Consider the following 26,396-nt stretch of genomic DNA (forward strand, 5'->3'; position numbering starts at 1 on the left):
GATAGATTATGGTCCCAACCTGGTCTTGAAATCCATCTGTTTCTAAAGAGGACATATTCTTACAATATAACAGGACCTCCCTAAAATTTAAGTAAATTTTCTTATTTTGTTCAAAATACTCTATTGTGGTTTTTAAAATTTTATTTATTTATTTGAAAGTTAGAATTACACATAGAGACAGAGACATCTTCCATCCACTTGTTCACTCCCCAAATGGCCACAATGGCCAATGCTGGGCCAGACTGAAGCCAGGAATCAAGAGCTTCATCTGGATCTCCCACGTGGGTGCAGAGGCCCACTGCTTTCCCAGGTATATTAGCAGGGAGCTGGATTAGAAGCAGAGTGGTTGAATCTTGAACCAGAGCCCACATGGGAGGCCGACGTTGCAGGTGGTGGCTTAACGCACTACGCAACAATGCTGACCCCTGTTGGTTTTAATAACAAAAAAGAAAAAGGTCAATCCCATTTAGCAAATGTTTATTCAACACTTACTATGTGCAAAACACTCTGCTAGGTAAGTCATATATTTATATTATTGTAATTGGGAAGACATACACAAATATTTCATTGCATTTTATTATTTTAAATAAAAAGTTAAAGGTATGTTCAATCCCACGCAAAAATAAATGGGGTGGGATCCTTAACTCATTTTATATGTAAAAATTAACTCATAATGGACAAAAGACATAAAGGTAAGAGTTAGAACTACAATGTTCTTATGACTAAGACCTTGACTGGACAATGATTTTTTTGTATAAGACAAGCACACTAAGCACAATAAAAATTAATTAAGCTCAATCCAAAGTAAATACTTTTGTGCTTCAAAGTATACCACCAAGAAAGAGGTAAAACAACCCACAGAATAGGAGAAAATGTTTGCAATCATCTACCTGAGGGATTTGTACCTGAACTATCTCTCAATAAGAGAAAGACAAGCACTCATTTAAAAATGGTTGAAAGATCAAAACAGACATTTCTTCAAAGATCTTTAAATGACTAATAAGCACATGAAATGATGCCCAACATCATTCAGAGAAGCCCACATTCAAATAAAAAATAGCTGGATAGTTAGAATTTTAAAAGACAAACAATTATAAGTTTGGGTAGATGTGGAAAAATTGGAACCTTCATACACTACAGGCAGAAATCTGAAATAGTGCAGCCACTATGGAGAGTAACCCAGTAGTTCCTCAAGATGTTTAACATACCTGTAAAAGTTAGCTTCAAAAAATCATGGAAAATGAGTACTTTTTTTTTTTTTTTTTTTTTTTTTTTTGACAGGCAGAGTGGACAGTGAGAGAGAGAGACAGAGAGAAAGGTCTTCCTTTGCCGTTGGTTCACCCTCCAATGGCTGCTGCGGCTGGCGCACCCAAAACCCTTAACTCTTAACCGCTTTTCATGAACTTTTTGGAGTGTCCCCAGATGACCCAACAAATATATTTGTGTATAACAAGAGAAATGAAAGCATATTCACATGCCTATACAAAAACTTTCACATAAAAGTTCAAAACAACATGATTTATAACAGGGAAAAAATAGAAGGAATCCAAATATCCATATACTGATGAACGAGTGAACGAACGCAGGGTATATCCATATAACATATTGTCATTTGACTATCTAAAGGAGTAAAGTAGTGTTGCGTGACACAACACGAATAAAACCTCAAAATAAGACACCAAGTGGAAAGGTCAGTTACAAAAGGTCACATATTCTATGGCTCCATTTTTATGAGATGCACAGAATAGGTCCATCTATAGAGACAGAGAGTAGATTAGTGCCTACCTAGGGGTATAGTGAGGGTGGATTGGGGAGAATTGGAAGAGTGACTGGGATTGAGTTCTATGAGTTTTATGAGGCAACAAAAATGTTCTAAAATTGATTGTGATGGTGGTTGCAAAACTTTGTGAATATATTAAAAACCATTGAACACTACATGTTAAATGAGTGAATTGTTTAATATGCGAATTATGTTTCAACAAGGATGTTGGCACACACCGTTATACACATTTAAAGGTGTGTACTGGATAAATTGGAGGCATAGACAAAGCAATGATCTTCTCTGCCTGACGGGTCACAGAGGGCTTCAGGGAGGAAGAGCTGTTTGCCAGATGTGTAGCAGTAGAGGAAAGGGAAAGGACTCCCAGGAGTAGAGAACAGAAGCTAGCAAATACAAATACGCACGGAGCAGCATGGTCGAGTGTGGCTGAAGAACAGCCGCGTATTGAGGAATTTCAGGATATGAGGACTGGGACGCTAGAAAGGGAAGCATTTGACTCTAGCTCAAAATCAATGGAGCATAATTGGAGGACTTTTTAAAATGGAGGTCAGGAGCTGAAAGGGTCGTATTTGCATTTATAACCATCACCTGATAAAACAGAGATGTACTCCCTGTAGGCAGTAAATCCTTAATTCATGTGAAAAGAGAGCAGGGATTAAGATAGTAAGAGTAGAGAAAACTTGCTATGACAAAGTTAGAATCTCAGGGTTTGCTGAAAAGAAGCACAGTACGTGTCATAAAATAGACAATAAATTTTTGCTAAGTGGAATTGGAGTTTGATGGTACTTTCCTATTTCAGGAAAGGAAAAATATAAAAAGTAATCTGAAATAGATAATCCTTCAAATAACAATCTTTGTATGGCACAATCTGGAACTTTTAAAAATACATTTGTAATCTGTGCAGATGGCTCAAGTAGGTAAAGCCATTCACTCATTTCTTCTTGAGGGGAAGCCAAGTATTGATTATAACAATTCAATATCTGCCAAAGCAGGGCCTTTTCATAGATGTGATGAAGATCTTTTCATGGTTGTTACAGATGTGGATCACTCAATGGAAGTCCCTTAATTTTTAGAGAAGCAGTTATGAAGTTTTGTTCCAGTAACCACAAAAATAGGTGAGTTGGGAAGAAGCACCTGCTGCATAAGGGATTTTTTTTTTAGCATTGTACTAAAACAGTTTGGAGTTACCTAAAATTTCCTTGTTTAAACAAGAAACCAGGAAGTTGGCAGTGCCCATCACTTCTCTAAAGTCCTTCTTCGTTTTCTTTCCTGTATTCAGTTGTCAAGGTCATGAAACATGATGTCCACACTTCCTGATTCTTAGTCTTTAGTATATACAAGTCATGGTTAAGCATTGCTCTCTGAGTAATCTCCAGACCAGATCTACATAGGAACTTCAAAATGTTTATATAAAATGGATTTAGACGATAAGTTTATGTTGCTGAAAAATGTTGAAATCCGTGTTTTTCATAACAGATCCATGCACAACTTTTTCATAACACACTTTCTCTGGACTTTTTGAGAATCCCTCATATGTATGGCTTTCAAAAATTTTTGCTCCAAAATCAACATCTTTTAATTCTATTTCCCTGATCCTTTTGAACTACCCTCGACATTTTCCCCCCTAGCAACAAGGTGCTATTCCATAGCAACACTTTAAAAATTTGTTATCCAAATGATTTTGTACCATCTAGCAGTTGAATGTTTATTCATCTTTAGCATGTTTTTGGCAACTACAGGAAGTTGAAAATCACTTCACTAATCACACATCAGTTAGAATTCTAAAATTCTGAATAGTAAAACTTCGCAAAAGTAAATAATTGTTTTTCACGCTGAATAGAGTACTTTAATTGTAATGTTCCTATGTTGATAACAATTAAATTATTTAATTCTGAATTCACAGTAAGTATAAGTTGGCTTAATACGTTATAGTTTTTCTCATCAGCCCAGATTTAAAAACTGTGTTTTCTATAATTTATATATCAAATGAATATTTTTCCTAACACAAAAGTGTAGAAGTGAATAAAAACAATAAACCCATATGTGTCACACACAACACATAGTCTAATACCAGTCTTTGCCTGTCTGAGAATTGCTATACTATACAGTTTTAAAAAGCTTGATTCAGTTCTTTATTTTTTAAAATGAGAAACACAGAAAAGAAACAAGAAGATAATTCTGAGTGAAAGTGAGTATCAAGATACTCTTTAAAAAATATACCCAAAAGACTACAAATAGCCAAAACAAAGATAGCATTTTTCTGAAGACTTAAATCCTTTAAATAAATTAGTGGTGGCCGCCGCCGCCTGCAGTGCCAGCATCCCACGTGGGCGCCTCTTCGAGTCCCGGCTGCTCCACTTCCTATCCAGCTCTCTGTTATGGCCTAGGAAAGCAGTAGAAGATAGCCCAAGTCCTTGGGCCCCTGCACCCATATGGAGACCCAGAAGAAGCTCCTGGCTCCTGGTTTCGGATCAGCACAGCTCCTGCCCTTGTGGCCAACTGGGGAGTGAACCAGCGAATGGAAGACCTCTCTCCCTCTCTCTGACTCTCCTCTCTGTGTAACTTTGACTTTCAAATAAATAAATCTTTAAAAAATAAAAAATTTATCTAGGCCAATGCATTTCAGTGTTGACAGCTATCCAAATTAGTGGCTGACTGTGGTGTCAAAGAATAAGTACTTTCTTTAAATAGTGGAAGAGAGAAACTCTGAACAATGTACCTCAAATGGAGCATTTCCTCAGTGAAATAGATTCTGCAGGGCAAAATATACAGTTTTGTTATTTATTGTTGTATTTCCCATAAAGTTGGGTTAAAATCAACTATATTTCCTTTCATATTCAACTCAGATAGTCAATACAGTTAATCATCTTGATATTTTAATTCATTGTTGTTTTTATTACTGATACACTACTATTATTGTTATCTATGGCTAGTATCTAACATTTGTTGAGCTCTTCCATATGCTGGGCAGTTAATCAAATATACTTTAGCTATTATACTTTATTTATCTCCCCAATAAATCAAAGAGGTACCTGCTATTGTTACTTCCCTCTTCACAGGAAGGAGATGATTAGACAGGAAAAAAGTGCTAGGGCTGGTGCTTGAGAAAAGTCTTATCTAGCTCTGGATTGGACCTCCTAACACTGATATTCTTCTACTTTCTTTAGTTATGCATTTTTAAAAGATTTTATTTATTTATTTGAGATGTAGAGTTACAGACAGAAAGAGGGAGAGACAGAGAGAAAGGTCTTCCATCCGATGGATCACTCCCTAAATGGCTGCAATGACCAGAGCTGTGCAGATCCGAAGCCAGGAGACAGGAGCTTCTTCCAGGTCTCTCACGTAGTTGCAGAGGCCCAAGGACTTGGGCCATCCTCTACTGCTTTCCCAGGCCATAGCAGAGAGCTGGACCAAAAGAGGAGCAGTCAGGACATGAACTGGCACCCATATGGGATGCTGGAGCCGCAGGTGGAGCCTACTACACCACAGCACCAGCCTAGTTATGCATATTTTTAGCAACATTCTCTTGTACAGTGGCTTTGGGGTTTAGAAAGCTCAGCAGAGACTCAAGTATATAAGCCAGCTCTCATAAAGAACTACCTTGTTCTACACAATCTGAAGCCTCAAGGGAACTTTTTGAAGGGAAAGAAGAAAGAAAAGAGCAGAAAGATCATTAAGTAAAATACAGCAAAACACTGTGAAAATATTTCTGTGAGTTATCTGTGGTTAGAAATTTTCCTTCATAGAAATGTTTTCTCACCCAAGACCCAAATTCAAGGTGTTACTGACTCTCCCAACTACCGCCTACTATGTCCACTTTACTTTTGTTAATACTGGAAACTATAGGAAGTATTTTAGAGCAATGTGCTTACAGCTAGCTTTAGTATAATGTAGCTAATCCATCAAGCAAGAATTACGGTAAATGGACTGTTGGCCACAAAATCCAAAACCCATGTGAAGTTAAGCCTGCTTGAGAAAAAAAAATGCTACCTCATCATGATTGATCATTACAAGTTTATACTTTAATCCACACAAATTTCTGATGGGGATTAAGTTTCCTCCAATGCCCTTATGCCCTTCTACAAATAATTTCTGTCAGAATGTGTATCCAGAATCTGAGGAATTATGGGCCATTTCATTTACTTCTCTTTCACATTATAGACAATGCAAGAACAGTGGATCAAACAAAAACTCTTCTAGATAATTAATGGTGGCTCTATGGAAGCCATTTAGGATTACACTGAACAAAATTGAGATATTATTTTTATTCAGCTTTCAGGTTCTTAGCAAACAATGAAGTATTAACAAACCACATCAAAACAAGAATTCACTCGTGAATTTTACATGACTTGACTCATATGCTAGTATAATTAGTAAAGTAGAAAATATTGAAAAAAAAGTCATGAAAAAATTAACTTGGTTCCTCATACTCAAAAGTTGTTTATTAAATGTTAGTTGAACTCAGCTAATTATGATGAGATTTCAGATTAGAAAATAGTAAAAATATAAAGCCTCAGTACTTGTCATTGAAATGCTACTCTGTACCCCAAAATAGAAGAGGACCAGTTTTTGCTTCTATACTTTCAGTCAAGGTAGCTTTGAATTAGAGTTTACCAGCTCTCAAAGAGAACTGGGACAGGAAGGAGAGCAACAATGTCTCAGGTGCTTTTCTCCCATGGCCAACCTCATGAAAGTGGGACTGAAACGCAGAAATAAGTAAAGATACTGCCACAAAAGATTCATGTGAGAAACCTGGGCTATAAGCAATGCTTTTCTGCCAAGGAAATAACAGATGATACAGGAGAAGTACTCTTTCTATCCATACAACATGGTGTCAGCCTAACTTTGGCCAACTGAGAACCCCAGTGGAAGAGCAGGGGAACACTGGGATCCTCAACAAAGAGAGCAAGAGAAGAAAGTGCTTGGAATTACCTATGAGGATTATTGTGAAGATACGTAAATAACTCTAGGGAGAGAAGGCATCTAGCCTAGCGGTTGAGAGAGCCTTGCATCACACATCTGAATACCTGAATTTGAGTTCTGGCTCTGGCTCCTGACTATAGCTTTCTGCTCATTCAGATCTTAAGAAGCAGCCATGATGGCTCTAGTAATTGGATTCCTGTCACCTACAAGGGAGAATTGAATTAAATTCCTGCCTCCTGACTTCTGCCCTGGCCAATCCCAGGTGAGGCAGGTCCTTAGGAAGTGAACCAGAGGGAATAGTTCTCACTTTTGCTCTTGCTTTCACTCTCATTCTGAAATATATACTTTTTTTTTTTATTATTTGACAGGTAGTTATAGACAGTGAGAGAGAGAGAGAGAGAGAGAGAGAGAGAGAGAGAGAGAAAGAAAGAGGTCTTCCTTCTGTTGGTTCACTCCCCAAATGGCCGCTATGGCTGGCGCTGTGCTGATCCGAAGCCAGGAGCCAGGTGCTCCTCCTGGTCTCTCATGTGGGTGCAGGGGCCCAAGCACTTGGGCCATCCTCTTCTGCCCTCCCGGGCCACAGCAGAGAGCTAGACTGGAAGAGGAGCAACCAGGACTAGAATCCGGCACCCATATGGGATTCCGGCGCCACATGCGGAGAATTAACCTAGGGAGCCATGGCGCTGGCTCCTCAAATATATACTTTTAAAATATCTTTTAAAAACCTCTTAAGAGAGGGCAGCCTTGTGGTACCACAGGTTAAGCTGTTGCCTGCAAAACCAACGTCCCATATGAATTCCGATTTGAGTTCTGGCTGCTCGACTTTTGATCCAGCTCCCTGCTGAGCCTGGGAAAGCAGCAGATGATAGTTCAAGTACTTGGGTCCCTACCACACATATGGGAGACACAGGCTCCTAGCTTCAACCTGGCCCAACCCCAGCCATTGCAGCCATCTGGAGAGTGAACCAGCAGTTGGAAGCTCTCTATCTTTCCCTCTATCTGTCTTTCAAATAAATCTTTATTTTATTTATTTATTTTTGACAGGCAGAGTGGATAGTGAGAGAGAGAGACAGAGAGAAAGGTCTTCCTTTGCCGTTGGTTCACCCTCCAACGGCCGCTGTGGCTGGCGCGCTGTGGCCTGCACACTGTGCTGATCCGAAGCCAGGAGCCAGGAGCTTCCTTCAGGTCTCCCACGCGGGTGCAAGGGCCTAAGCACTGGGGCCATCTTCTACTGCCTTTCCAGGCCATAGCAGAGAGCTGGATTGGAAGTGGAGCAGCTAGGACTCGAACTGGCACCCATATGGGATGCTGGCACTGCAGTGGCAGCTTTTAATCGGTAATAACTTCCCAGAAGGAATGGTAAACTCTTTAATCTACAATAATGACTGCAAACAAATTTTACATCTTAGAGCTATATGATTGTTGCAGCATTTCTAGAGCTAATTATTTCCTTTCAGGTCTTATTCTGGTGGTTGACTGGTTGACCTAGAACATTTTGACTGAATTATATCAGTGTCCAGTTGCCATATTCTGAAGACTTGATACTGGCTATCATTAACAGCAAAGCAACTCTTAGCTCATCACACTGCCACACAGCCTTCTTTGGACCACTGTACATCTCCATGTTGACTTAGTGAATCCTCTGGGGGTCTTCCTTTATGTGTGCTTATTCGGTTCATTTTGAACTTTGGGTTACAGTGAAAATTTCTTGAAGAGGGATCACTAAGACAGCATCCATTTGGATATTAAAGCCCTTTTCCTGCTTGACAAAATTTTCCTTTGAAGCACCTGCAAAACATACAATAAGCCCTACTATTATAAAAGGCAGTTCACGGACCAGCACCAATAATCTCATATGGAAGCCTCTAGAAATGCAAAAATTTGGACCCCAGACCTACTCAGCCAGAGTCTATTTGTACAAATTCTCAGAAAAAGAGCAGTAACTATAGTTTTTTTTGGTTCGTCCACTAGCACCATCTTCTCATTTGGAAGGTGAGGAACATGGGCAGGTCAACATTTCTTCCAGAATCCCCGCCAAAACTTTTTATTTTTATTTTTTTAAGATTTATTTATTTGAGTCAGTTACAGAGAGAAAGGTAGAGACAGAGAGATCTTCCATCCGCTGGTTCACTCCCCAGATGGCTACATCAGCCATAGCTGCGAGGATCCAAAGCCAGGAGCCAGGAGCTTCCTCCAGGTCTCCCACACGGGTGCAGGTGCCCAAGGAATTGAGCCATCCTCCACTGCTTTCCCAGGCCACACCAGAGAGCTGGATCAGAAGTGGAGCAGCTGGGACCCACACCGGCACCCATATGGGATGCCAGCACTACAGGCGGTGGCTTTACCTAATATGCCACAGCATTGCCCTCCCCCCCTTTTTTTTAATGTGCATTTTATTGCACTCATCTTTTCCAATCTGATGTCATGCATATTTAAATGTTACTAAAAAACAACCAAATATTCTTAGTGGAACAATATTACTTCAAGTCTGAGAAACTGCTCATTTTTGTCAATGGTGTAACAAATTTCAAGATCAGCACATTTTTTTTCTTCTATGCCTTCTTTGGGCAGGCTCGTTGCAAATTATATGTATAAGCTATGGATAGACAGCTAGCATTTTCGAAGACTTTTCATCATTTACATGGTCATTCAAACTTATTTGCCATTTGGATAATTTTGTTAATGCTCTTCTTGACTGTTCAAACTCCACACTTCACACCTCCCAGTCTTTAGGACTTTACTCAAACCACATCTCCTTGGAAAGACTTCTATGACCACCTCAGGCTACCCTCTCTCAAATTCTTACTCTTTAAAAACTGTTTATTTGTAGAATACTAAATTAAAAGATACTGTATTTTAAACCCTCTTTCATTCTTCATTCTACATAGCAGTTAACATGCTGGCCTGAATATAACAGCTTTCAAGTGTTTATTATGTACACAAAGGTCTAAAATGGATAGAGGAAAAATAAAACCTTTTTAGTGCTGAAGTTCATTTCATTTCATTTGTATACTATATAAGTGATTGTTCCACTGGCTCAGCCAATAATTGCAACTGTTTTAGTTCTAATTTTGGTTACCAAATTCTAGATGTCTTGTATAGTCATAAATGAACCAAAAGTGGCCACAAAACTGAATAATTAAATTGTTGATACCTATATTGTAATTACATGGGTGTCTGATTTATACATGTCATCACTGATGTTAGAATCAACTGGTTAAAAGGAATAGAATGAACAAAAGAATAAAAACAATTTTACTATCTGTTCTAATAGTTTACCAGTAAGTACATTTTAAAGAAAACTTTTAGTTGGCCTCAGATGGTAATCATTATGACCACAGAACTAGATGATCCCAAGAAGCATCTAAATGCGCCCTCTCTAGGGTGGTCTAGTCTTAACAGCATTTTTTGAAACCATGATAGAATAGCTCCTCTACTGATCCAAAAAAGAGATGATCCAAACTGCAAGGTTAAATGCAGCAATTCCTTTAGACCTTATTTGTTAAGAATTAAATCTAATCCTAAATTCTTCATGCTGCAGTTCAAGAAAAGAAATCATGACATCTTAGGCAAAATAAATACTTTATTGTTTTAAATTGGTTTTTTTTTAGAAATCAGCTTTTGAGTGGTATTTCAAACATTTATAAACCTTTTAGATATTCTTTCAAAGAACCTGTTAACATCTCAACCACTTTTGATTAAAGTGTCACACAAAAAGAAACAATAGTTGGAAATCATAAATTCTAAAAGAAGAATTCCAATAACATTTAGTTATTTTACACATTTATTTAACACATACAAAACCAAATAGGAAACCACTTTCCATTTTTCAAAAAAACAGTTTTCATTGGTTAAAACTTGAATTAAAACCATTTATGCATTTATGTATAAGGAGAACAAATCTAAATTACTTCCATTTTGACAAAAACAAAACCAGCTTATTCAATTCTATCCATTCAAGTCATAGGCCCCATTATTTTGATGAAATTCTACTACTTAGTCTACAACACAGTAGAAGAAACATGTTCTTAGAATAAAGAAGTCTGGACAATGCAAAAGGTACATAGTGTTTAACATAAGGCACATTTTTCCAAAACAAAAATACTACATAAGCTATAATAAAATTACATTTGTCTTGGATAAAGTAACAAGGTTTACAGTGTAAGAACATTAAGTAGTTATAGGTAACCTCATATAATTCTATCCTACTGCTATTAGTAACCTCCCCAAGAATTCAGAGTAATTTGTACAACAGAACAGTTTTTCTTCTTGGAAGTGACACTAACAAACAGCAGTGGAGGGAAAATCATTGGTTGCTTCAAGCTCTCAAAAAAATGAATCAGTTATTGCACAGTACATACCTCACAGAGGTCAGTGTTTTAAGAAGCTAGTCTGAAGAAATATGTTATTTATAAGTGGATTAAGTCTGGAAGTATTCAAGTTTTATAATTAATTCTACATAGGGAATCAATTGGAAAAATGTTAACATAGAAATAAATATTAGGTTACAAACTGCTTTTGAAAGTTTAGAAAATAGTCAGCAAAGTGCCTAAGTTTCTATATGTTTTAAAGAATATGCAGAGAAGATACACCTGGTACACTGTCTACAGTAGCCCCACTCAGCAGCAAGTGTCTTCTGAAGCACAAGTAACTTCTCCACAGTGTACATGGTCAACAGCTCCAAAATCACACAGCCAACAGGGTCCACGCTAACCTCACGAAAGAAAGAAAAATCACCATGAAACATCTTTCAAACACTATTTTTCCACTTTCATTAATATAAAGAGAATAGATTTCACATTTCATAGATAGAATTTCAAGATGACCATACCTCTTTCCCTTCCTTAAGGCCTCCTCCTTTTCCCTTTCTTTTTTTCCTTTAATTTTTGCAATAAGATTCTTTTGTATTTCACAGTTTTGAGAGAGCACAATGGTATTTTCCACCATATCTTCCCCTCATCCTTTTCTTATTTTTCCTTTAACTTTCACAAAGAAATACTTTCAAATTTCTTGATAACCACAAGCCTAACCCTACGCTAAATAAAGAATTCAACAAGCAGTAGAAAAACCACTGTTCTTTAAGAGTATAACATAGGGGGATAAGCAATAATTCAATCTCAAAATGTCAATTACAGTCATATACATTATAAACACTATTGTTACAAAAATTTTTAAAGGGAGACAAGAATTTTATCCAAATATATACACAAGTAAACATAATATTCCTGTGATCTCTATTCATTTTCCTGAGTGTTAATGCTTTTATCAATGTCTTTGAAAAAATACTATAAGTTGCTTTATGATGTAATTTATCAAAATATTTTTCCTCATTTTCTATAGTAGAAATTACATCCTACGCGGCAAATAATATTTTTGCTCTTGATATTTTGTTGAATGGATATTTTGGTTCTATTAAAGATATTATTACACTGAAGTATGTTATTAGTTTTTGTATTTACCAAGTATTACTATTAATATATAATTTATAAAATGTATTACATTATGAGATAAAATAATAGTAATTCATTTTAGTAAGTAAAATATAAAACTGTTTTTATAAGTTATGATTAGAAATGGATCTGTGCAGTATGCTTCTTTAAAAAACAAATTACTAGGAAAGACAGTAAGAACTTGATTAATTCTGAAAATTTTTTTCCATAAACCATTCATCTGAAATATCATTATAATTAGTTTGCAGGTCCATTTCAGATTTACTTATCAAAATAATAAAACTTTTAAATAAAATTATATAATATGGATAAATCTTTAGAGATTTAAAAGTATTTAATTAGTATACCCTACCCTTGTGTGAGGTCTTCACACTATAGGATAACATACATATATTTTAGAAATCAAATAAACAGACCTATATACTAAGACAACAAAGAATTAAAAACTAAATACTAACTTACATATTGCTAAACAAAGAAATTCAGAAGAATTTACCTATAATTCCATTTAATGACTATCTTGTTTAGAATTAGATGCTTTACTTGAAGATACTGCTGCCAAAAGCCCGCTTACAATTTCCCGTCTGATTTCCCCAACAATAGACTCTTTAATCTAGAATGGAAAAAGAGAAAAATAAGCATTTAACAATATGACCATAATTCATGTTTTTTTATTTTTTATTTTTTGACAGGCAGAGTGACAGTGAGAGAGAGAGACAGAGAGAAAGGTCTTCCTTTGCCGTTGGTTCACCCTCCAATGGCCGCTGTGGCCGGCACGCTGCGGCCGGCACACCGTGCTGATCCGATGGCAGGAGCCAGGTACTTATCCTGGTCTCCCATGGGGTGCAGGGCCCAAGGACTTGGGCCATCCTCCACTGTACTCCCTGGCCACAGCAGAGAGCTGGCCTGGAAGAGGGGCAACCGGGACAGAATCCGGCACCCTGACCGGGACTAGAACCCGGTGTGCCAGCGCCGCAAGGCGGAGGATTAGCCTAGTGAGGCGCGGCGCCGGCCAATTCATGTTTTTTTGTTTTCAAAAACATGAATAGCATTTAATTCTTGTAATAAGCTACAACATAGACAAAATCACAATCTCCATACAAGACAAAGGGAAACTGGGGACTCAAATCCATCAGATTTGCTTCAATCTGACTATACAGATTATGCTCAGACCTAGATCATATTCTGAGGTCTGGGTCTAGGATAACTCTACCAACTACATTAATAAATATCATAATCCTAAAATTGACGGCTTTGGAAAACTTGGTGATAAATTGTTTCATGAGATAAAATAATTTTGGAGACTGAGTTAGGTTTACTTTATGTTTTTATTAATGTCTACCTTGCAAAGTAATCAAAAAGTGCTCTTGTTACTAAGACAAAACAAAACAACTCAACAGTGGCAAACGAAAATACAGGCATATTTGCTTGTTTATAGCAATTTTTAGATAGTAGAAAGTGAGAATGCAGCAAGAGCATGTTGGATGAGAGAGCAGAATGGAGCCTTGCAGAAAAGACAGTTCCCATAGGGAGTAGAATGAAATCCACTAGGAGGGTACGGGTAAATAGAAAGTGTACTGTGAGTGACTTCAAGGAGGGGACCAGGTCTGATTAGTTAATGTATCCTAAGCTAAATGTCCAATCAAAGAGAGATCAGGAGAACACAAGAATGAGAGCAAGGCAAGAAGAGAAAACAGAAAAACAAATGACTACACTTAGATCTCTATTGAAAATTATAAAATGGAGTGCTGGCAGGAGGGAGGGTAACGTGGAAAGTATCACTATGTTCCTAAATTTGTATACATAAAATACATGAACCCAGTGTAACTTAAAGAAAATGACAAAATGTCTTTAGTAATTTATTGGAAAAACAAAGGCATGAACAAATAAATTAGTTCTAAAGTCTCATATACCACAGAGACACTGGAAGGATGAGAAGTGAGAAAACTCTACTGCGATAGATGGTAAGATTCCCTTCAAACACAATTTCCAAAGAGCAGTGTAAACTAAAGACAGACACTTGAGATTAAGAAAGGAATGTTCACTGGCAATCTGAAGGGTAGGGCAACACATATCGTTAACATGCATCTACGGAGCACCTGCTGCATGGCAACCCATTATATTAATGGTTCCCCAAAAGAAGGATCAATATGAACACATGGGCAAGCTGTGTTTTTACCAAAATACAAGTTTAAAACATGTCAGATGAACTGGAATAAAGACTCTAGTAGGCATGAACCAAGCCCAGGAAGTTCCATAAACAAAGAACTCTCTAAACATGAAGCACTATGTTTACTCTTTGAGATTTAATTCTGTTGAATTTGCTGCTGTGGGTACATGTTCATTCATTTTATTAAGAAATGTTTTATTTATACTCATATAGACATTTTTAAAGCAACTGTAAACAGTCTCAAACTGCTGATCACATACATCGCAGATGACTCTGGCAAAGTCTATAGACAGTGTACTTTTTTCTACAACAACATATACAATCTGCACAGAACAAGGCTAGCTGTAGGAGGACAAAAGTTTAGTTACTGAATGAGCAAATTAAATATTTGTCTGTAAGGACTTTCTCTCAATGCTCTTCTTCCAAAGAAGTAATAACACATCATAAACAATGAAATCACTCTTTTTAAAAACCTCACATGTGGTGCAATGATGAAAACAAAGCCCTGGCAGACATCATTGTTTTCATGCACCCACAAGTGCAGTAAGAAAGCTTCCCTGAAAGTGCCTGCCAAACCTGCTTAATCCTCACCTGCAAAACTGTTCAACCCAAGATTAAATCCTGTCTTCCTGAATGGTAGCTTTGTTAATGAGGCCAGGGACTCAACATTTACTGAGAAGATAGAATTTTATTTTCTTAACAGCTGATAGACTAACTTTGGGGAAAAAAAAAATTGAATTCAGTACTGTATGCATTTAAGTAAAAAGATTACCAATTTGAAATGCAGGTGAATCTGAATTTTAAATATTTTGCAAACAAATATTAACAAAAAAATCACTGTAATTGCACTGACAACATTAAAACAAATTATTTTTAAAAGTTTTAACCAGAGGACAGGCGTTGTTGTGCAGGGGTTTAAGCCCTTAGAATGCCCATGTTCCCTACTGGAGTACCTGGTTCGAATCCCAGCTACACTGAGCTTACAATCAGGCTTCCTGCTATTGTGCCTTAGAGGTAGCAGACAATATAATGGAAGTGCTTTTGACTTTTACCAAAATGGGAGACCTGGATGGAGACCTGGCATCCTGGCTTCAGCCTGGTCTACTTCTAGCTACTTTAGGAATTTGGGAAGTGAACCAGCAGATGGAAGATCTTTCTTTCACTCTGTCTTTTCCTCACTGTCACTTTGCCTTTCAAAAATATAAATGAACCTTAAAAAATAAAATTAAAACCAGCTTTTAAAGTACTTCAAAAGAATATGTTTTCCTAAGTACATCAATATTTCTCTTATGCTTTCTTTGATCTGTTTTGCTTGGTAAGGCTTTCCTTATAGGTAGCTAAAGTGCAAATGTTGGGCCAGGGCTGCAGCACCAGCTTCCCATATAGGCAGCTGGTTCAAGCCCCAGCACTTCCAATCCAGGTTGCCTGGGAAAGCAACAGATGATGGCCCAAAGTGCTTGGACCCTTGCACCCACCCACATGTCAGACCCAGAAGAAGCTCCTGGCTCCTGCCTCTGCCTGGCCCAGCCCCAGTCACTGCGGCCATTTGCGGAGTGAACCAGCGTATGGAAGACCTCTCTGTCTTCACCTCTCTCTGTAACTCTACCTTTCAATAAAATAAATCTTTAAAAAAAAAAAAGAGTAAATGTTAAGCCTACGTTCCTCTAAAACATGCCAAATTCTGAATTAGCTTCTAATTAACAGGTTTAGTAACAAATTCTGAGAAAATTTTCCAAAAATTTGCTTGGCATGTCAGACTGAATGTCTGAAATCATAAAATCTTTCATATTTAAGGGGCTGTCCTTACAAATGATTAAGTAATTCTCTATGATCAAGGCAGAGTAATGAGAACTGCCTCTTTTCTTGCTATGTTCTGTTGGCCAAAAAAACAAATGTTCTGGCCTAAAGTGAATGTTTTATTCCTAAGAAACTAACTAAAACATATACCAGGCCATCAAAACTTTAAAAATGAAGACTCAAGTGTACATAAATGGAGTATTTAAGAGAAAGATGCAACACAAAATCAACTATTACAGAAAAACTCTCAAACCAAAACAAGTTAAGGAGAATAAAAATATCAAATTTCAAGGAAAAAAATGACCTTAAAACTTAGTTCCCCAGTTAGTTGGGATATGTAGTACGAAGAAGAACTCAAATATTTCAGTCAAAAATTGGTCTTTGATATAAAACATATGAACAGGAATGGATTACCAATCATTGGCACACCTACTGAGTATAGTAGATATACAGAGTTAGGTACTAGCCATCCACAACTAACTGCGAAAACATAATTACATTTGTAGGACCAATAAATTTATAGACTTCAGACCTTTTAAATTTTCAGTTGGTGGACTCACATCATGAAAATAAATGATAGGCTGTCTTCTGCCATAATGCTTGTTTTGAAAATGTGAACTTGCTATGAATGAAATACTAGCAAACAATTTGCTTACAATGAAAATTTCACTTCTATTCATGTGCAATTTCACCCACAAGATGCTTTGGATGAACAGAGATAAGTGAACCTAGGAACACAGTAACACAATGCACACACTATAAATATCTACCAGTTACCCTGGTTCTCTGTTTTCAGCCTACATCTATCCACATCTGGGAGTAAAACTTTCTGTGAGTTTCACATCACTGTCTTTCCACTCCTTCACAATAACTCACAAGCTGCCACCTTTGAAAGCCAATTCCTCAAGCAAGCTTTAGGTTGTTTTCAAAGCAAAACACTTTGTTCATTATAGTATATACATATGTCCTTATCATTTGACATGTATAAACCTGTATTACTGGTTTTATTAATAAGGTTTCTATCTTCTACCATTTTAATCTGTCACTAACAAGGTTTTGAGTGTTATGCCTCTAAGGCTATTTTCTACATAAGTCCTGTGGTTTTTATTTTATGAAGTTGCACAGAAGAGAGATTTTTCAGGATTTCACATATCCCACTATGGCAGAAGTGACTATGCCTATTTTTAATATATTTCTCAAACTAAAATCACATAGCTAATAACCATGAACTAACCTCTGAACTCTGAGGATCAACAGCCAATTTGAGAGAAGGTTTTGGTCTTCTGCCACCATCCTTGACCCATAACCACTAGAAATTTATTCTACGTTACAAATTAATTCTGAAAACACACTAGGCTTACATTGCTAAATACATTAGAATGAGTTTAAAAACAGGGAGCTACTGACCCTATTTTCTCTGGTTCATGTTGGCCTTTTTTTTTTTTTTTTTTTTTAGACAGGCAGAGTGGATAGTGAGAGAGAGAGAGACAGAGAGAAAGGTCTTCCTTTGCCGTTGGTTCACCCTCCAATGGCCGCCGCGGCCGGCGCATTGCAGCCGGCGCACCGCGCCAATCCGATGGCAGGAGCCAGGTGCTTATCCTGGTCTCCCATGGGGTGCAGGGCCCAAGCACTTGGGCCATCCTCCACTGTACTCCCTGGCCACAGCAGAGAGCTGGCCTGGAAGATGGGCAACCGGGACAGAATCCGGCGCCCCGACCAGGACTAGAACCTGGTGTGCCGGTGCCGCAGGCAGAGGATTAGCTTATTGAGCCGCGGCGCCGGCCCATGTTGGCCTTTTATATTTTCAAAATCCTTAGCTCTTGAATACATTTTACTAAATATTTGTCTATATAGTTTTTATTGAGTTAGTCTTGCTTACCTTCCTACCAGATTTTAAAGATAAATATTTTATATTTTAGTATTTTTTTTTGTTATTCACAAACATTTAGACATCTATGAAATACTTCTTTTAATGGACAGGATAGGCTTCTTTTTAGCCAACAGAAAGAATGAAAGACTTTCTCATCCTGAGTGTCAGTATATTGCTTGAAAAAAACTATAGATAAGTAGGGTTCTTCTTCAGTTACTCTTAAGAACTATTAAGACAAAGAAATATAATGGAAGAAATCCAATATATTTAACTTTTATCCTATGTACTGCTATTAGATTTCACAATTAAAATGAAAACGTGATTTGAGAAAAAAAGGTAGAGAAGTCACTGTAAAAGTACATCTAAATAACTATATTCCTAAAGCTGTACATATGAAATTTGTATTCCTTAAAAAATAAATTTTAAAAATAAATAAATAAATCTTGATGTGAATGGAATGGGAGAGGGAGCGGGAGATGGGAGGGGTGCGGGTGGGAGGGAAGTTATGGGGGGGGGGAAACATTGTAATCCATAAACTGTACTTTGGAAATTTATATTTACTAAATAAAAGTTTAAAAAAAACAAATAAATAAAATCTACAAAAATAAATAAATAAATAAATAAATGTAAAAAAAAGCGTGTCTAAGAGGGTCAACCTTTTTAATTGATGTATGCTATTCCTTCCTATTCTCTGGTATTAGAGCTAAAAATAGGCATTTTACTAATTTTTTCAACTGACATTTGACCTTGAACCATTAACTATCATAATTTTTGGCAGTCACTTTGGTAACTTAGCATTTTAAAGATTCAAATTTTCCCATTGCTATCAGTCAGAGCAAAGTCTTTTCACACTGTATGTCAATCTGAATAATTCAAGTAATTTCCTTACTTCTCCACCCTCTAACCAAACAGATCAAAACTATTATACTTATTAAAATCACAAACACTATTTTCTCATGTCAACTGAAATGAAAGTGATGGTTTTTAATCTTGTATCAGATCTAAGTTTTTTATTATTATTATTATTATTTTGACAGGCAGAGTTAGACAGTGAGAGAGAGAGAGAGAGAGAGAGAGAGAGAGAGAGAGAAAGGTCTTCCTTCCATTGGTTCACTCCCCAAATGGCTGCTACAGCCAGCGCAGTGTGCCGATCTGAAGCCAGGAGCCAGGTGCTTCCTCCTGGTCTCCCATGAGGGTGCAGGGCCCAAGCACTTGGGCCATCCTCCACTGCCTTCCTGGGCCACAGCAAGAGAGCTGGACTGGAAGAGGAGCAACCAGGACAGAATCAGCGCCCCAACCGGGACTAGAACCCGGGGTGCCGGCGCCGCAGGCAGAGGATTAGCCAAGTGAGCCGCAGCGCCGGTCAGATCTAAGTTTTAAACTCTCAGTTTTACAGATGTGGAAATAAAAAATCCAAACAGTTTTTAATGTGTTCATCTATGTTTAACTTTGCACAGACAATTGCAATTATTTCACACTGAGGTATGGAATTTGCAAAAACACCATTATAAACATGTCTCCCCAGACACGAACTGGATCAATGAGGAAGTTAATTTAAAAATACTCAGAAAATTATTGAATATGGTGAATCGAAAGAGTATCTTATAAATAATAAATGTTCAAATAAAAGTTCCTCTTACATCAGTCTCCAAATAAAAGAATTAAGTTCAGAGTTTTACCCACCTCCCGTATAACTTGCTGCAATTCATCTTGCTCTACATTTTTATGCACTTCCTCAGCAGCTGGCCTCGACGGGAGTTGTCCTTGCTCTTCTTCCACTTCAGATTTAATTCCAACAACTTCTGAGATTTCTTCAGCTGCTCCAATTTCCTCGGAAGTTTCCAGGTCTGGTGGCGTCTGCACAGAACCTGTTCTAGAGGGAGCAGTGGGTGTTAAGGCCACTGATGCTCGGAAGACTTTCTTTCTTGCCACTAACTGAGTTTTAGGTCTGCCTACTGAGTCACTAGGAGGTATTGCAATTCTTCTGTGAGCATGAGAGGGACCAGAACACACAGAAGATGACTCTGATGTTGCTTGAGAAAAAACAGATTCTGAGCTTTCTCCAGGAGGAAGTTCAAATCCCATTTCTGCAAGCCCCAGGCCCAATTCAGACTTCAGGTATGACTGTTCCCGTATCAGTTCAGTGACCTGGAGATAAGAAAATGTGTTACTTTTCTCTCCTAAACTAAGCTTGGTAGTTAAAAAGAAAGTTAAAATTCTGTGATGACTGTGAAAAATCATATAACTTATACAATTCTATTAATTAACTGAACTACCGTATCTCACTTATGAAACAGCATGGAAGATGTAATTTCATAATGAATTTAAACAATAAAATAGGTAACTAGAATACATAATGGGACAAAATTTTATCCGGTAGCAGGAATGGCCCAAATTACTTGTCAGGAAGAGTAAGTAGCAAAAAACAAAATAGTTACTCTTAATGTTTTTGTACCTAAACGAATCAACTTGTTTAAAATACAACAAAAATCAGACTTCTTGTTCATAAAATTAGCTACATTACAGATCCAACTTCCTAAAGGATCTTGGGTTAGACTGTGAAAGCACATTTGCACTAGACTACAAATAAAATACGCTTTATGATGAATTTATCTCCTGTAGCTAATAAAGATAAAACACTATGCAACTAAGCTAGCTCTCCAGTGAGCTGAGATGACAACATACTTCACAACTGCCACATTCACTTCCAATCAATTCAAGTAACTTATCACAATCTGCATGAAAATATACACACATCTTAATTACTGGATAATGCAATAGAAAAATTCTGCATTTATGAAAAGTACAGCATTCCCTTCCCCAACGACTGAAAAAGAGAAAGGCTTACTGGTTCCATTACATTCAATGGAGAAGGGCATGACAAGTTATCAGCACTTCTACTGCCACACATTCCCTGAAAAAGAATAATATATGTATGTATATATATTTTTTTTCCCACAATGTAAGCATTTTATGAGAAAATTTAACTGGCTAATTATTGCCCTGAAGCATCCCTTTATGTCACCCTCAGGTGTCATGGAATGCTACAAAAGGTATTGTTATGGTTGAAAGCTGACACCATAAGATGCTCAGATGTTCTGATTCTCTGCTGTCACCAACAAACACTTCTCAAATTGATGGATCAAAATTACAGAAAAATTATATTCATTAATGTAATAGAAGATTCATACTCTATGTGATACATATATGTGTGTATGTATATTATATTCTACTTTCTCTATATTTTATATTCACATGTGTTCATAGGACATAAGTGGCATATTACGAAAAAATTATGCATGTATTTCATTTTTTACATCAAAATAAACATCTTCAAGAACTTCCAAGAACTTTTTAAAGTACTCTCATATCTGTGTATGTATACATATATTCATTTATTTTTAACAAAATCATTATGTTGTTAAAGTAAAAAAGAGAAAAATTCATGATTTCAATATTTGAAACCAACATATTCCACGACTTCAGAAATACCAGAAAAATAAGAACACAACAAGGAAGTTCAAATTTCATGGAAAAGAACATTAGAATGAAAAATAGTACAAAGTCAAATAACATTTCTTTTTATAATCTTGGTTATCAACATGTTTTCTATCTAAACAACTCATTTAATTCCTTACAAGAACATAAAGTGTGAAAAAGAATCCAGAATGAAAAGCAAGTGCTTAATGGGAGTAGCTATTTATTTAAAACCAAGAAAGGAAAAATAAAGGCTAAGTAACATACTTCTACTCTGCAGTTATATGTAATAATTAAATTATTCATAAATCCACTATCAATTTTCTTAAAAGATCATAAACTTCTATACTGATCATTTTCCTAATTATTAGCTAGCATTAAAAATTTTTCTGTATATTTCTAAATATAACAATTACTTAAGGAAAGTATCACAGCTCGAACAGTCAACTGATCTGTAGGAAAGCTCTTTAAACATCTTGCGTGCACCTAATGTAATTCAGAAAATGGCGGAAAATAAAGCAACTTCTCCTCAATTACTTGGCACATCCTATATGAATCTGCTGCAAGCTCCTGTCAAGCCCCAAGGTGCATGCATACCACAAGTGCCGAGGAACGGAAAGGTGAGGACACCCGCACTGCGCGCAGCTGCTCATCCAGGCCCAGCAGGCGCTCCTCCAGCTGCAGTTCCAGCTCCTGAAGCTCCATACGAACTGAATTTCGCAAACTTTGGAGCTGATCAACTTCATACCTACAGTACATGGGGAGACACAAAGTTTGGAAAAAGCAATTTAGGGATTCCACTTCACAACTCTTTTGAGAAGTACTATAAGCTAACAAAAGGTAATAAAATTACAAGTTCTATATAAAGGATCACAGCCATTTCTTCCTCTATTCTCTTACAAACATCCCAAACACTGAGAATCAATCACCAGGTTACAATCACTATCTTGCTTAATATACTAAGGCAAAAAAGTCTAGTGTAACACCAGGTGTGCCTCATTTTGTCTACACTGGTTCACAAAGCAGAAAATACACAGCAACAGAAATAAAACTCAAGTTTTAAAAACTGCCAAGTCAGGGCCACTGCTGTGGCTCAGTGGGTTAAAGCCGCAGCCTGCAGTGCTGTCATTCCATATGTATGCAAGTTCAAGTCCCAGCTGCTCCACTTCTCATCTAGCTCCTGCTAATGCGCCTGGGAAGGCAGCAGAGGAGGCACAAGTCCTTGGGCCCTGCACCCATGTGAGAGACCTGGAAGAAGCTCCTGGCATCAGTCTGGCCCAGTCCTGGCCATTGCAGCCCTTTGGGGAGTGAACAAGTGGATGGAAGGTCTCCCCCCAACCCCCCACCCCATAACTCTGCCTCTCAAATAAACAAATCAGTCTTTGAAAATCCTTTGAATGAAAATTTTTTTTTGACTTGTTGGAACAAAATGAACTTCTACCTTTCCTCCTCAGTCATATGATGATAAACCATGGATTGCTGACGCAGCATTGCCAACTCTAAATCCATCATTTGTGTTCTAAACAAATTCAGGCTCCGCCTCATTACTTGGAGCTCCTGCAAAGTATTCTAGAATGCAATACAACAAAATTATATTTCAAATCATACAAATTATTTTGTAATACAAAGATTTAAAAAAGAACTTACTTCATAAAGAGGTAGAACAGATGATTTCTGAGTACTATATGGAGCAGCAACAAAATCAGGTCCTCTCATCATAGGGTACTTCAAAAAAAGGGAAAGTAGGATTAAAACCTTGTGTTTAGCTACTATCTCCAAATTAAGGTTTTAAAAAGATAGAATTTGGGGGCTACATATGTTTCTCTTGAGGTCAGAAAGAAAAAATCCTTCACATTGTAAATAAGAACCAAAGTAATCATTCCCTAATGCTCTACCAATTATTACTCCTAGATGTTTCAGGTATAAGTCAATGTACTTCAAATAAGGAAGGGGAAAAGGCACAGCTCAGCTCATATCTGTCTTACAGGACTTTGTTCTTGCTGTGTGAAATAAAAAAAAAAAATGTCACTATGAGATTATAGTGACCATTGGCTCGGCAGGAAACAAGTAATCATCATACTTTCTCTTGGATATTTGAGCTTTTGCTTTATTATATTATTTTAGGCAGTGATAATAAAAGACATACCCCAACTTTAAGTGTTCTTACAGTGCAAAAACAAAAAAAGAGAAATTTAGACATTATAATGTTTGGAATGGGGGAATGTGACGAGGGACACAAACACTAATTCAGACTGGGTAAGCTTTCCCAACAGTAGTAACAACTGGGCTGAGCCTTACCAGTGACTACAACTTTGTCTTGCAAAGAGAGGCAAGGGTGGGGCATTCTAGGTTTAAAACAAGGGGGCAGGTGCATATATAGAAAAATAAACAACCACGCAGAACCCTGCATGCAATCCAATAGGAGCACACACCTATGGAATGTGACTGGAGTGACAGAGGCCAGTTAATGAAAAACATCTGTCTCTGAGGGTGAGGGGATTTATGAGCTGAGTTACATGGAACAGCCAAGAGAAAGAGACCACAGCTAGAGCAGAAGTATAAACTGGCTGAGAAAGAAGAGCACACCATGAGGGTGCAGGTGGGCAGGGGCCTGGAAATCCCCAGCCTCACATAATTACTGCTGAGAGGGTAAGTAGCGCAGTCACAGACAACCATATTTTGTAAGGAGGAAGAAACGCCCACAGTTTGGTTAGACTGAAAACCATTGTGAGAACCCTGTCATGAGGATAAGACCTGTATTTCTGGTGTATCTTACTATAACTTGAGAAGTTACAATTTCACTTTTTAACTTTCAAAGTGGCTTCCTGCCTACTACCATGATGAGGGGACTGCAGGCATCACAGGCCTCCCAACTCTTAACGACACTCTTGTCATTATATTACATTATCATTTTCTTCATTACCTCAGTGTCCTACTTAAGTTCAGAGAGAGATCTAGAAAGGAAATGTGAAAGATAAACCTGAAGACACCTTATTTTCAAGGCTTTTTTTAAAAAAAAAAAAAATCACTTCCAGTCCACTAACAAATTATTTATTATTATTATTAATAGATCATTTTAATTCAAATCCACACTTTACCTGATTTTTATTGGAGTAGTTCCAGTCTTTGGACCCAGTGGAAGTAGACTAATTCTGTGCCAGGAGACCAGCAGTAGGTGAAGGGGAAAGCTTAGTCAGAGAGCTATGAGTAGAATCAGAACACGGGGCCACCAATGCCAACAGGAAGAAAACTTAGAAAAGGAAGAGGTGGTCAGCACATAAGAAAGGCAGAGAAAAAGGCAGAAAGGACTTTGAAAGGGAAGATTTCAACAACAGGGATGACTTGACAAAGTTTCTAGACTAACACAAAGTCAATGGAGCCTAGGCTGAAAAAGAAAGCACACCTATTGTGCAAAATCCCTCCCTGAGCAAGGGAAGGAGACTACGAGCAAGGGAAGGAGCTTTTCCCATGAGACAGAAGGGAAGCGTCCGGAGAAGGGCAGGTCCAGCTAAGTTCTAGGCACGGAAGAAAATAAAGCTAGGGTCCTTCATGGCAGATGGGCCTCTCAACTCCTCAGTGAATTAAGATGAAGTTAATGAAGATACACTTTTTCTCATACCTGGGAAAGATTCTGCAGTGAGTTCCTAATATCATGCAACACTCTTCGCAGCTGCATTTCGATGGCAGAAGGAGGATTCGCAGAGCACACTCGGTGAGGGTAGGCAGCATGTCTTTGTGAGTAAGGACACCCGAAAGGGCAAGTGAAGGCACTACAGGTGGCACCTGAGATGTTGGGAACACTGTGAGTGCTCAGAGTTCTCATGTGCTCACACAGGGGCCTCTCCTGCCACTCTGAGTGCACAGAGTGAAGGGAGCAGGTGGACTGAGAGATGGGTGCTGGAGCAAAGTGTAAACCAGCAGCAGTCCTTCTAGGATGGCATTCCTCCAGCTGGGTCATCTCACTAGGGGCAGCTTCTTCTTTCTTCACACATGATGGAGAGATGAAAATGGTGGATTTAACTAAAGACTGACCGTCACGCTCAACAGCCCCTGTTTCCAATTCCTGCTCGTCTTCAGGTGTGTACTTATAGGTGAAGGAAGGTGGGCTGCATCTAGTCTCTTTTCCAGGAGACAACCGGACATTGACAGAGGACACAACCCTAACTGGGCTCAGTAACGTGGTTGGTAAAGACTGAGACCTCCTCAGAGGATAGCCAGCTTTTGCAAATAAATATTTTTGTTTTAACAGATCCTTTGATTTTATGAGGCTACGCCCTACCCTTTGATTAGACAGACTGCAAACCTTCATTTGAGCTCTCTGCAAGGCTGTATGAACTCTGTCCACAGAAGAGGGAGGTTCCACCTTATTTTCAGAGCTCATCTCACTGCATGTAGTAGCTTCAATAGATGCCAGTGATTTCAGGATATGGTGTGTGGTATACTGAGTGAATTCACATTCACTGCTTTTATCCAAATCACTTTCAGCACTGGCTTCCCTCGGCAACTCTACTGTCTGTGCTGGAAACAAATCCTCTTCAATTTCAGTGACGTGATCCCCTGGGCTGCAGGTGGACTGTTTGTTTTCTGTGTCTTCAACAGTCTCATGCTGAGCCAAATCCTGGCCATCTGACTGCCTTTTGTCAGCTTTTGGTGCAGCCTTCACTCTTCCTTTCTGAAGAAGGCTGAGAGACTCCTCCTCTGATTCATTAAAATAAGGTTGATCTTGTGCTGTTGGTGTAACAAGGTCTTCACCAAATGATGTGACTGTTGTCTCACTGTCACAACTATCAGCGCTACTCCCCATGGCTTGCAAGGACTCATGAACCTGTGAAAGGATGAAGAGTAGGAAGTATCATTAACAAAATGCCAAACAGATGGGATGCTTCTACACCTTGACAGTCTCCCACCTCTCTTGTGGCCCTAGTGCTG

The 26,396-nt window shown here is 37.9% G+C and overlaps 1 protein-coding gene across 8 annotated transcripts in view; it reads right to left on the reverse strand.

The window, feature by feature from the left end:
* Positions 1-10,268: 10,268 nt before the first annotated feature.
* The window catches only part of ITPRID2 (ITPR interacting domain containing 2), a 104,559-nt gene continuing 88,431 nt past the window's right edge, over positions 10,269-26,396 (reverse strand). For 5 of the 8 annotated variants that reach the window (XM_070071517.2, XM_089329042.1, XM_008258809.5 and 2 more), the window contains 8 exons: positions 25,087-26,292; positions 23,115-23,192; positions 22,909-23,036; positions 22,065-22,215; positions 20,839-20,904; positions 19,674-20,138; positions 12,650-12,766; positions 10,269-11,412 (listed from right to left, as the gene is read on the reverse strand). In XM_070071517.2, the coding sequence (XP_069927618.2) occupies positions 12,662-12,766; positions 19,674-20,138; positions 20,839-20,904; positions 22,065-22,215; positions 22,909-23,036; positions 23,115-23,192; positions 25,087-26,292 (2,199 nt within the window). In that variant the 3' untranslated portion in view covers positions 10,269-11,412; positions 12,650-12,661. Of the gene's footprint in view, positions 11,418-12,649; positions 12,767-19,673; positions 20,139-20,838; positions 20,905-22,064; positions 22,216-22,908; positions 23,037-23,114; positions 23,193-24,569; positions 24,718-25,086; positions 26,293-26,396 lie in introns of those variants that run through there. The other 3 variants (XM_089329044.1, XM_089329046.1, XM_051849378.3) reach the window with 2 other exon arrangements.

The sequence above is a fragment of the Oryctolagus cuniculus genome, chromosome 3 (genome assembly GCF_051225735.1).
Source record: "Oryctolagus cuniculus isolate XC-2025 breed Fujian yellow rabbit chromosome 3, ASM5122573v1, whole genome shotgun sequence".
NCBI lineage: Eukaryota > Metazoa > Chordata > Mammalia > Lagomorpha > Leporidae > Oryctolagus > Oryctolagus cuniculus.